Source organism: Bos grunniens, chromosome 17 (genome assembly GCF_055505025.1).
Source record: "Bos grunniens cultivar Pamir isolate PY7600 chromosome 17, Bosgru_T2T1.0, whole genome shotgun sequence".
Taxonomy (NCBI): Eukaryota; Metazoa; Chordata; class Mammalia; order Artiodactyla; family Bovidae; genus Bos; species Bos grunniens.
The window spans coordinates 73,222,603-73,232,442 of record NC_141181.1 but is presented as its reverse complement, the minus strand read 5'-3'; the positions used below and the strand labels follow the sequence as shown (position 1 = coordinate 73,232,442).

Sequence of the window (9,840 nt, the reverse complement as noted above, 5' to 3'; positions counted from 1 at the left end):
CAGAGCTGCGGGGGACAGTCTTCTCTGAGGACGGTCACGGGGCTGTGCCCGGCTCCAGGTCAGACGGGTGGCTCTGCCAGGGCAGAGGGCCACCCAAAGATGCCCGGTCAAAGCCCGGGGCACACCGAGGGCACCTGGTGGGCGTCCCCACCCCAAAGCCGGGGCAGAGCGAGGGGGCGGCGCACACACGTCCTGCCTCCGTGCAGGTTTCAAATGTGTTGTTTATTCGCTATTTTGATGACTATAAATAAGTGTTTCCACTATGGAAAAGAAAGTTAGCACGGTACATTCTCGTGACCAGGGAATGGATTTTCTGAAGTTGTCTTCATGAGGGCAAAAACTTGGAAAAAAAACAACCTGAATGTTGGAAGTCAGTTCTTTATATAAAGTCCCTTGTAAAAACAAAACAGAATAAAAACAAACCGAAAAGAAGGCGCAGGGCAAAATTAAAAAAAGAAACGGGGAGACGGGGGCAAGGTGCCCGGGGCGCCTCACTGCTCCTCCTCGACTGCCGCCGGGGCCGCGTCCTGGGGCTGCTCGCCCTCCTGCACCGATAGCGCCTCGAGCTTCTCCACCACCTTCTCGGTGCTGTCATTCTTGCCGGACCCTGGGGGACACAGGGGTGAGGTCAATGGGAGGCGCAGCAGCCGGCCGTGCCCCAGCGTCTCCAGGCGAGCGTGTGCCCGGGACTCTGGCGGCAGAACAAGCCCAAGCAAGCAGGCACAAGCACCTCCCCAAGCCCCCACGGCCCCAGGGAGACACAGCCAGCCCACCCCCAGAAAGCACCCGTGTACCGGGGTAGCTGTGCTGCCCGTAACAGGGCAGAGGTCACAGCCCCCGCAAGTTCCTGTGGCAGACGGAAAAAGCACCCGCCTGGGGCTGCGGCTGGGTGCAGAGTGAGTCTGCAGAGCCCCCACCCACAGGCCCGCGGCACCTTTTTTTTCTTTCTCTTCAATCTCTTTCCTGCATTCTTCAAACTTCGTCTTAAATTTCTGTGCATCTGCAGAGATAAGAGAGGTTGCCCCCAAAGATCCCTGAGCAGCAAGGGGGACACAGTCCTGGAGGGTCCCACGGACACCCCGCTCCCATCTGGGCAGCCCATCCTGCCAGGCACTGTGCTGGAGCAGGCGCCACAGAGCAGAGGCGAGGCCGCCTCAGCACCAGGCGGCCAGCGACTGGGTGCCACGCTCGACAACACCAGCGAGAGGACGCCGCAGCCCGGGGAAGGCAGGCTGGACACAGCCCTGTGAGCGCGGGCCTCCCCGGAGGGCCCCCCACACACGTCCAGGCCCACTTACTCTCGGCGTTGAGGAAGCGGATGGCCAGGAGCTCCTGCTTGGGGCACTCATCGGCAAAGTCGGCATGGGTATTCCAGACCCAGGCACGGTCGCTGCCTGCGTTCGGCTTCAGCTCCATCATCGGCGTGACTGGAGGGAGAAGCCCCATGAGGACCGCATGGCTGCCAGGCCGGCCCCCACCCCGACCCCTAAAGGCCCGACTAGAGCAAAAGCCTGGTTGGGGCTTCGCCAACCAGGCCCAGACAAAGGCTTGTGGGTCTGGATCTTACCCAAACCCCTGAAAACCCCGTGTCCACTTAAAAGCAGGACTGTCCTGAATCTGGGAAGAGGGCAGCCATTCCCTGACCACGAGGACACCTCAACAAGGGTCTCCAACGCCACGAGACCTGTTCACCACCAGCTGCCATGGCCCTGTCCCTGTCTGAGCAGACCCAGGGCAGATGTGGACCACAGCTGGGCAGGCCCAGCCTTCCTGAACAGGGTGCCCACCATGTGGCCAAGTCCATGCCTGGCCACACATCAGGACCCAGCCCACAGCAGGCAGGGCTGTAGCCGAAATGCATAAGCCACAAGTGGGGTGAAGGAGACCCACCACTCTCGGCCTTGCACTGCCCAAGGACATCCCAGGGAAAGAGGCCTCTGGAAGTGGACACCGAAGGCCCATGACTAGCGTGTACACCACAGAGATTGAGCCACATCCAGGAATCTGCGTGGCCACCCATCCCTCAGGCCACGCAGGGACTCAAGGAGACCAGCTTCCCAAGAAACGAGTGCCCCACGGCTATACTCGCCCCACGTGCCTGGCAGAAGTCTCCCAGGACCAGCCCCAGGAACACGTCACGCTCAGCACCGAGACCACTCATCCCAGCCCAGACTCCCGGTGAGCCCACGTGCCTACCAGGCACTCAAGGCCCGTCTCTGCCACCACACACCTACAGGCACACTAGGCCGGAAACCCGGTGACCAGCCAGGCTCTGAGAGAAGCAGGGTCAGGGAAAACCCCTGGGAAACACCTCAAACTGGGCTGGAGAACAAAGACCAAGCCAGAAGCGACAGGCGGGGCGGGGCGGGGCAGGGCGGGAGGACCTCGGAGCGCGGGCATGGGGGTACTGGGAGGCCCGTCCCCGCCTGTCCAGCCACATCACCCTCCCGGGCCCTCTGGTTCCTGCCGGGTCACCTGTGTGCCGAGAGCCCCGCCCCTCACCCCGCCCCCTGCAGTGATTGGTGTAGATAGTGAGGGGCCCTGCTCCTCGCCCCGCCTACTGCAGTGATTGGTACAGATCTCGCGGGTCCCCGCCCCCTCGGAGGCCCCGCCCCTCCCCCGCCTACTGTAGTGGTTGGCGCAGATCTTGAGGGTCTTGTCCCTGCGCATGAGCAGGCGGATGGTCCCCTTCTCCTTGTGCTTCAACAGCTTGACGTCCCCCGTGCCCCGCTCCTTCCACTCCGGAAGGTCGTTCTCTGAAGCAAACCGGAACAGCTTGGCCCGCCTGCGAGGAAAGCCGTGGGGCGAGGCGTTAGGCGGGCATAGAAGGGACGAGACCGGGTCTACACAGGAGGCCTCGCCAGACATCTCTGCCTTTTACTCCAGAACTGCAGGTCAGGACATCACCAGAAAAGCGAGGAGGCCCAACGAGCCCCAGCTCCTACACGAAAGCCTGACGTTTCACAGGGCCCACTGCACTGCCGGCCGAGGCGGCCATCACGGTGCGGGGGCTCCCTAGCGCCACGGATGAGGGCAGGGGACAAGGAGCCTTTCCTCTGCTGGGAAGACAGGCTGCAGGCCTCCACTCGGGGCACAGGTTCTGGGCCAAGAGCTGGCCTTCCCACCCACAGCAGCTCGGCCATCTGCCTCGCCAAGGATCCCAGCTCTGCCGGTCCCTTTCCTGCGGAGACTACTCTCTGCGCCACACGAAACCAGCAGGGAAGCAGTGAGCCCACGAGGAGGCCCCTCCCGTTGGCCCGGCCTCCCTGGGGAGGCTGGGAGGCACAGACGCCCCTCCCACCCCAGGCGCTTAGGACTGGTCTCAAGCCTCCCGGTCTTAGAGGAGAGGTCACAGTGCTGGTGATCCCCTATGCTTCCCTCCTCTGACCCACAGCAGAGCACTCAAACCGTACTCTGGTGTTTCTAAGGGAACTTGAAGCAGTGGAGAGTTGGCCCTTCCGTCCCTCCCACCGCCCAGCGATTCCCACTAACTGGCAGCTGTGTCTCCCAAGGCCCCGTGTCATGCGGTGCCAGCACTCTCTCACAATCACCTGGCCACACAGCTTCCGAGAGTGCTGCTTCAAGGTGCGTGGCCACCATAACATCTTGTTGAAGGCACCAAGATCACAATGATTTTTTAAAAATATAACTTCAATGACTAGCCACCCACCTTTTATCTGTAATTCCGAGCATCATTTCATACATTAAAAATACTAAATCGGAAATTCAGGAGCTTCAAAGGATGCCAGTGTCGCAGAAAATAAGACAGTGTTGGTAAAGACCCGATGCTCAGCCAGACACGGGGCTGTGGGAGTCTTAAAGGCAAGGTGGCAAAGACAGGGGTCTGTGAAGATGTCAACTGTGGGCAGAGTGGGACAGGCCTCAGGGCAGTGTGGGTCCCAGGGGCCAGGAAAGAGTGTATTCAAGAGCAGCTCAGTCTCAACATGGGAGTAACCATCACAAAATTCTGTGGTTAAAGGTCAAGCCAAGACCTTAACACCTGTAAAAAAAACCACTTTCGACCTCACAGTGAACGTGCCTACTTCTGAAAAGACGCCAACTTACATTTTAAACAGTTCCTCTTCATCTTCTTCCAGCGTTTTGATTTCTTGCTCGGGAAGAGAAACTATTGGCTCAAACTGGGGGTCGTGGTTGGACTCATCAGCATTCTCGGTGGAGGTGTCGTGGTCCTCGTGGGTGTCCTGCAGAGGCGGGTGGAGACGTGAGTGACCCTTCTGGCTGCGCCAGACCCCACCAGTGCCCAGAGCGAGGCATTCCCACTAGTGAAGGGCCTATCACCCTCAAAGCCTTTCTCCAATCTGCAGTGAGCCACTAGACTCCGATATTTTCTTTCAGATGCAAGACACCACCTCAGATTCCCCAAACTCTCCCGTGCCCCCGCACTTCATTTGTAAGATGGGAACGCAGATACTGCCACGTGCAGATTAAGGGCACAACAACGGGGTGGGGGGAAGGGCCTCGAGTCGATCACTTCTCTTACAAAGCCTTTTTTGAGTTTTTACTGGGTGAGAAAAATCTGTGCTCTTGCTTAAAAGTTGCGGCGGCGTGCTACTATGTATGCAGAATTCAGTTCTGCCAACTTTATCTCGGTTGGTGAAATGACGCGTGAAAATCAAGAGTATTCACGCAAATAAAAGCCACAGAGTTCTGATCCAGTGCGGAGGACTAACTACAGGGCACAAAGGATCAGGTTTTGGGTTGTCTCACGGAGCACGTGGCTTGGAGATCCATAGCCCCAGAGGGTAAGACGCCCGAACTAAGCTCCCCGGCTCGGCCCAGGAACGCAGGCCTCCGCCGGCCACTCGGCCGGACGGCAACCACCCCCCCCTCCCCAGCCCAGGTGGCCACGGGCCGCCAGCCAGGCCGCGCGGGCGCGGAGGCGGATAGCGGCTCGCGGACCGGCACCGGATGAATGGGGAGCCGAGTGGGCCGGCCGCGTCCGCGCGGGGGGCCGGCGGCGGCCAGGGGCGGGCGCGAGGCCCGGCCACCCCAAGGTCACGAGGTGCGGCGCCCGGGCCCGCGGGCCGGCAGGGGTTGGAGACGACGCGGCCCGCCCACGTGGCTGCCGGCGGTAGCGGCCCCAGAGCCCCCCGACGCCCGCCCCGGCCCGGCCCACCTTGGCGGCCGCCATGGGCGCGGCGGCGGCGGCGGCGGCGGCGGCTCGGCGGGCTCGGTCGTCGCGGGCTCCGCGGCCTCTCGGCGGCTGCTCACAGGTCCTTCCTCCGCGTCTGGCGCCGGCGCCTCCGCCCGCTCGCTCGCTAGCTCGCTCTTCCCTCCGCCCCGCGACCCGAACCCCGACCCCTGACCCCGGCGGCGGGAAACGCGCCGCGATTCAAAACCGGCGCAGCTTTATTGGGCTTGGGCGGCGGACACTCGCATTGTCCGGCCCGCCCCGCGCTTCCCGCCAAAACGCCCGCGGCGCATGCCCGGCCAGCCAGGCAGGCTGGGAGGGGGACGGCTGGGGAGCACACACTCCGGGCGGCCCTCGCGCGCACTTCCGCCCCACGGCCGCGCGCGCGCGCCCCTGGAGCTAGAGGACTGGACTGCGGGGGCGGTGGGGGGGCGTCGAACTGCGCGTGGTGATGACGTCGCCGGAAGCGGGGACGACAGAGACGCCCCTCCTGCCCTGAGCACGCCGGCGGCCTGGCGGGAGTGCGGCGGGCCCGGGGAGCAGGCGGGCGGCGCAGCGCGTGGCCGAGGCCCGGCCCCGAGCACCGCGGGTTCGCGTCCCGGCCCCTCCCAGGCCGCAGCCGGACAGTGTGCGCTCCAGGCCCCAGGCAAGGCGACGGACACTGCGGACGATGGGGGACGAGCTAGACAGCGAAGTATGGTGCTGGGGAGCCGGCGGGGTTGGGGGCCGGGGCGGCGATGGGCTGGGGAGGTCGGGGCGGGGCTCCGGGCGCGCGGGCCGCTGCCAGTTCCGCGCCTGCCGTCTGCACGCAGGGCCCGGCGCATGTTGGGGACCCCTGCCGGGACGGCGCCGAGGCGCCTGGCCCGCGGCGGGAGGAGGAGCCGGCAGCGGCGGCCGGGCCCGCGGGGCCGGGGCCCTACGGCTACATCCGGGCCGGCCTGTTCACCTCGGAGGTCTTCAAGCTGGAGCTGCAGAACGTGCCGCGCCACGCCAGCTTCAGCGACGTGCGGCGTTTCCTGGGCCGCTTCGGGCTGCAGCCCCACAAGACGAAGCTCTTCGGGCAGCCGCCCTGCGCCTTCGTGACTTTCCGCAGCGCCGCCGAGCGCGACAAGGCTCTGTGCGTGCTGCACGGGGCGGTTTGGAAGGGCCGTCCGCTCAGCGCGCGCCTGGCCAGACCCAAGGCTGACCCCTTGGCCAGGAAGAGGCGGCAGGAGGACCGTGGGGAGCTCCCCGCTGGCCCGGCCGCGTGCGTCGCCGACGTGGTGACCCCTCTCTGGGCCGTTCCTTACGAGGAGCAGCTGGAGCGGAAGCGGCAGGAGTGTGAGCAAGTGCTGCAGAAGCTGGCCAGGTGAGTGTAGGCGCGGGCATCGCGGGCTGGGCGCTGCGTTCGCTCAGCCCGCTTCCTACACCTCGCACACAGGCTCTTAGGGAGCTAGCCCGGTAAGAGCCATGTGTTATGGCTCAGACAGCGGGGTCCTGAGCGCCCCCGGGGCCAGGGGGATGGGGTGTTTGGAGCCCCACCACCGCCCCTCCTCTGCCCACAGGGAGATCGGGAGCACGAACCGCGCCCTGCTGCCCTGGCTGCTCTCACAGAGGCACAAGCACAACAAGGCCTGCTGCCCCCTGGAGGGCGTCCGGCCCTCCCCCCAGCAGGTTAGGCCTTGGGGACCCGCTCTTAGAGCTGCTTCTGGTTCTCACCAAGCACCCGTTGGTTGCCGTCGGCATGGTGCCCTCAGCTGCCAGGCCCGTCGGGGAGCCTGGGCCTCGCATCACCTCTGCACTGCCAGTGTTGGACGGTCAGAGTGAGAACCGGCATCTGTTTCCATTGGCCCTTCCTGCAGACCGAGTATCGGAACAAATGCGAGTTCCTTGTTGGCGTCGGCGTGGACGGGGAAGACAACACAGTGGGCTGCCGGCTCAGCAAGTACAAGAGTGGGACATGTGCCGTGGCAGCCCCCTTCGACACAGTGCACATCCCTGGGGCCACCAAGCAGGTGGTGAGGGCGTTCCAGGAGTTCATCCGGTGAGGTCACTGGCAGCCTGGGATGTCCAAGGCGGTCTGAGAGCAGAAGATGGGGTCCAACCCGGGAGGGGGCTCTGGTGGTGGGGCTGGAGGACACAGGCACTCAGGGCCCTCTGGCTCCTTCAGGTCCACTCCCTACTCGGCATACGATCCGGAGACGTACTCAGGTCACTGGAAGCAGCTGACCGTGCGTACCAGCCGCCGCGGCCAAGCCATGGCCATTGCCTACTTCCACCCACAGGTCTCGGGCGGGCAGAGTGTGGGAGGGGCGTCCAGGCTAGAGTGAACTTGGACACAGTCTCACCAGCCCTTTCTTTCTACCACCTGCTTCAGAACCTGAGCCCGGAGGAGCTGGCGGGGCTGAAGACATCTTTGGCACAGTACTTCATGGAGGGGCCAGGCAAGGCCAGTGGGGTGACCTGCCTCTACTTCGTGGAGGAGGGACAGCGGTCAGTAGTCAGGATGGCTGGGGCAGGGGTCCACGTGAGGGCTGTGAATGAGCGCTGTCTCGTGCCCACAGAAAGACCCCCAGCCAGGAGGGCCTGCCTCTGGAGCATGTGGCCGGGGACCGATGCATCCGTGAGGACGTGCTGGGGCTGACCTTCCGCATCTCCCCCCACGCCTTCTTTCAGGTGGCCGGAGCCTGGGCTCAGGAGGGCGATGGGGTGGTGGCCGTGGAGCAGAGTATCTGGGGGGAGCCCAGGCCCACTGGCGGGGTCTGCGGTGCCTGCTGCTGCGGGGCCCGAAGGGCTTGCGCTTGGGAGGAAGCAGGGTGCAGCAGCACTGACTGAGCTGTGTTCTTGAGCCAGGAGACTGGGAGGGGCCCTGGGGTGCCCAGGGAGTCGGAGGCAGGGAAGCGGTGAGGGAGTCAGGCGGAGAGCTACTCTGACGGCCCGGTCTGCACACAGGTGAACACTGCTGCAGCCGAGGTGCTCTACACGCTCATCCAGGACTGGGCCCAGCTGGACGCAGGCAGCACGGTGCTGGATGTGTGCTGTGGCACGGGCACCATCGGCCTGGCTCTGGCCCGGGTGAGCCCCACTGCGGCGGCCGGGCGCACCCCCAACACCGCTCCTGTCGTCCCCCTTCCTATCTGCTGTGCGACCCCACCCTGTACCAGCCCCTCCTTCACTGCCCCAGGACGCCCGGGCTGGGTGCTCATCAGTCCTTCCTGTCTCCGCTCCAGAAGGTGAAGAGAGTCGTGGGGGTCGAGCTGTCCCAGGAGGCCGTGGAGGACGCGCGGGTGAATGCCCTGGACAACGGTGAGGGCCAGCAGTGGGGGGGCAGCCAGGCGGCCATGAGCCGTTACTGCCCGCGTGGCGTGGGCCCCACTGCAGACCTATGGTGCACCACGATGCCTGGGGCCACCCCGCTATGCTAAGTCCCTTCAGTCGTGTCCGACTCTGTGTGACCCCATAGACGGCAGCCCACCAGGCTCCCCCATCCCTGGGATTCTCCAGGCAAGAACACTGGAGTGGGTTGCCATTTCCTTCTCCAATGCATAAAAGTGAAAGTGAAGTCACTCAGTCCTGTCTGACTCTTAGCGACCCCATGGATTGCAGCCTACCAGGCTCCTCCATCCATGGGATTTTCCAAGCAAGAGTACTGGAGTGGGGTGCCATTGCCTTCTCCAGGGGCCACCCCGCAGGGAAGGGCTTTCCTGAGGCATCTTGGTCCCTGGGCTCTGGGACACAGGGTGGCCTGGCGGGCCTGTAGGAGGCGCCCCGTGACACAGCTGCCCTGCCCCTTGCAGAGCTGAGCAACGTGGAGTTCCACTGTGGCAGGGCTGAGGAGCTGGTGCCCGCCCTGGTGAGCAGACTGGCCTCCCAGCAGCTCGTGGCCATTCTGGACCCGCCCCGCGCTGGCCTGCGTGAGTGGCAGCCTCCCCAGGGGCTGCTGGGAGGCAGAAGGCTGCCCAGGGGCCTTTCCCTCGGGGGGCTCCTTGGGGACCCCCCGTGAGGCTCTGTGTCTCCCCAGACTCCAAGGTGGTCCTGGCCGTGCGCCGGGCAGAGAACGTCCGGAGGCTGCTGTACGTCTCCTGCAACCCGCGGGCAGCCATGGGCAACTTCGTGGAGTGAGTCTGGGGTCGGGTGGGTGGCTGGGTGCCCGGTTCACCCCTGCAGGGGACCTGCCACACCCACGCACTGACCATGCTCTGTCCTGTACAGCCTCTGCAGGGCCCCGTCCAACCGCGTTAAGGGTACTCCCTTCCGACCGGTCAAGGCTGTGGCTGTGGACCTGTTCCCTCAGACCCTGCACTGTGAGATGCTCATTCTGTTTGAGAGGGTGGAGTACCCTAATGGTGCGGGGGCCCTGGAGCCCCAGAAATCTCTGGTCCAAACCCCACCAGCACCCCCAGGTGACACCCCACCGGAAGCCAGGGTCTCCCCCGCTTCTTAGGGGCTGCGGAAACCAGCCTTCTGGAACAATGCCTGGACTGCCACAGGCGGAGCCTGGGGTCCTCAAGGCCCGCCTGGGGACAGCCAGGCAGCAGCCACAGAGGCCACCAAGCCCGTCCCTCACCCACAAACGAGCCACAAGGGCCAGAATAAACAAGTGCGGAACTGCCAGTGTTTGTGATATGAACCTGGGGGGCAGGCCCAGGAAGGCACCTCAGAACTGGGAGTGGCGCTTTCAGCACCCCACAGCCTGCGCTGCTCAGAGG

The 9,840-nt window shown here is 64.5% G+C and overlaps 2 protein-coding genes and 1 non-coding gene across 5 annotated transcripts; 1 reads left to right on the top strand and 2 right to left on the bottom strand.

Moving 5' to 3' along the window:
• Positions 1 to 201: 201 nt before the first annotated feature.
• On the bottom strand, positions 202 to 6,994 carry RANBP1 (RAN binding protein 1). 3 transcript variants are annotated; one of them, XM_086349346.1, is made up of 6 exons: positions 6,851 to 6,994; positions 4,066 to 4,202; positions 2,628 to 2,785; positions 1,299 to 1,427; positions 935 to 1,000; positions 202 to 607 (listed from the first exon to the last, which is right to left on the bottom strand). In XM_086349346.1, the coding sequence occupies exons 1-6, from the start codon at positions 6,920 to 6,922 to the stop codon at positions 492 to 494; spliced, it is 678 nt and encodes a 225-aa protein (XP_086205472.1). In that variant the 5' UTR covers positions 6,923 to 6,994; the 3' UTR covers positions 202 to 491. The 3 variants fall into 3 exon arrangements, with proteins under 3 accessions (XP_086205472.1, XP_086205474.1, XP_086205473.1); XM_086349348.1 differs by lacking the exon at positions 6,851 to 6,994 and adding an exon at positions 6,099 to 6,232; XM_086349347.1 differs by lacking the exon at positions 6,851 to 6,994 and adding an exon at positions 5,138 to 5,314.
• On the bottom strand, positions 785 to 906 carry LOC147355949 (small nucleolar RNA SNORA77). The gene has a single exon (XR_015144925.1). It is a non-coding gene; the product is annotated as a small nucleolar RNA SNORA77 (small nucleolar RNA).
• On the top strand, positions 5,376 to 9,745 carry TRMT2A (tRNA methyltransferase 2A). Its single transcript, XM_086349325.1, has 12 exons — positions 5,376 to 5,846; positions 5,965 to 6,500; positions 6,697 to 6,805; positions 6,994 to 7,175; positions 7,302 to 7,416; positions 7,509 to 7,624; positions 7,696 to 7,807; positions 8,084 to 8,206; positions 8,362 to 8,437; positions 8,929 to 9,045; positions 9,153 to 9,249; positions 9,344 to 9,745. Exons 1-12 carry the CDS (start codon positions 5,823 to 5,825, stop codon positions 9,573 to 9,575), a joined length of 1,839 nt encoding a protein of 612 aa, XP_086205451.1. The 5' UTR covers positions 5,376 to 5,822; the 3' UTR covers positions 9,576 to 9,745.
• The last annotated feature ends 95 nt before the right edge of the window (positions 9,746 to 9,840 follow it).

What these genes read in the sequence shown, in the direction of transcription:
- TRMT2A (XM_086349325.1), top strand. Translation starts at nt 5,823, where the DNA reads ATGGGGGACGAGCTAGACAGCGAA. An exon ending in GGGACGAGCTAGACAGCGAA is followed by an intron (nt 5,847 to 5,964) that starts GTATGGTGCTGG and finishes GTCTGCACGCAG; the next exon opens with GGCCCGGCGCATGTTGGGGA. An exon ending in GCGTTCCAGGAGTTCATCCG is followed by an intron (nt 7,176 to 7,301) that starts GTGAGGTCACTG and finishes TGGCTCCTTCAG; the next exon opens with GTCCACTCCCTACTCGGCAT.
- RANBP1 (XM_086349346.1), bottom strand. Translation starts at nt 6,922, where the DNA reads ATGCGAGGCCCAGGCTCCCCGACGGGCCTGGCAGCTGAGGGCACCATG. An exon ending in CGGCAACCAACGGGTGCTTG is followed by an intron (nt 4,203 to 6,850) that starts GTGAGAACCAGA and finishes CCGCCTCTGCAG; the next exon opens with GACACCCACGAGGACCACGA. An exon ending in GAAGAGGAACTGTTTAAAAT is followed by an intron (nt 2,786 to 4,065) that starts GTAAGTTGGCGT and finishes CTTTCCTCGCAG; the next exon opens with GCGGGCCAAGCTGTTCCGGT.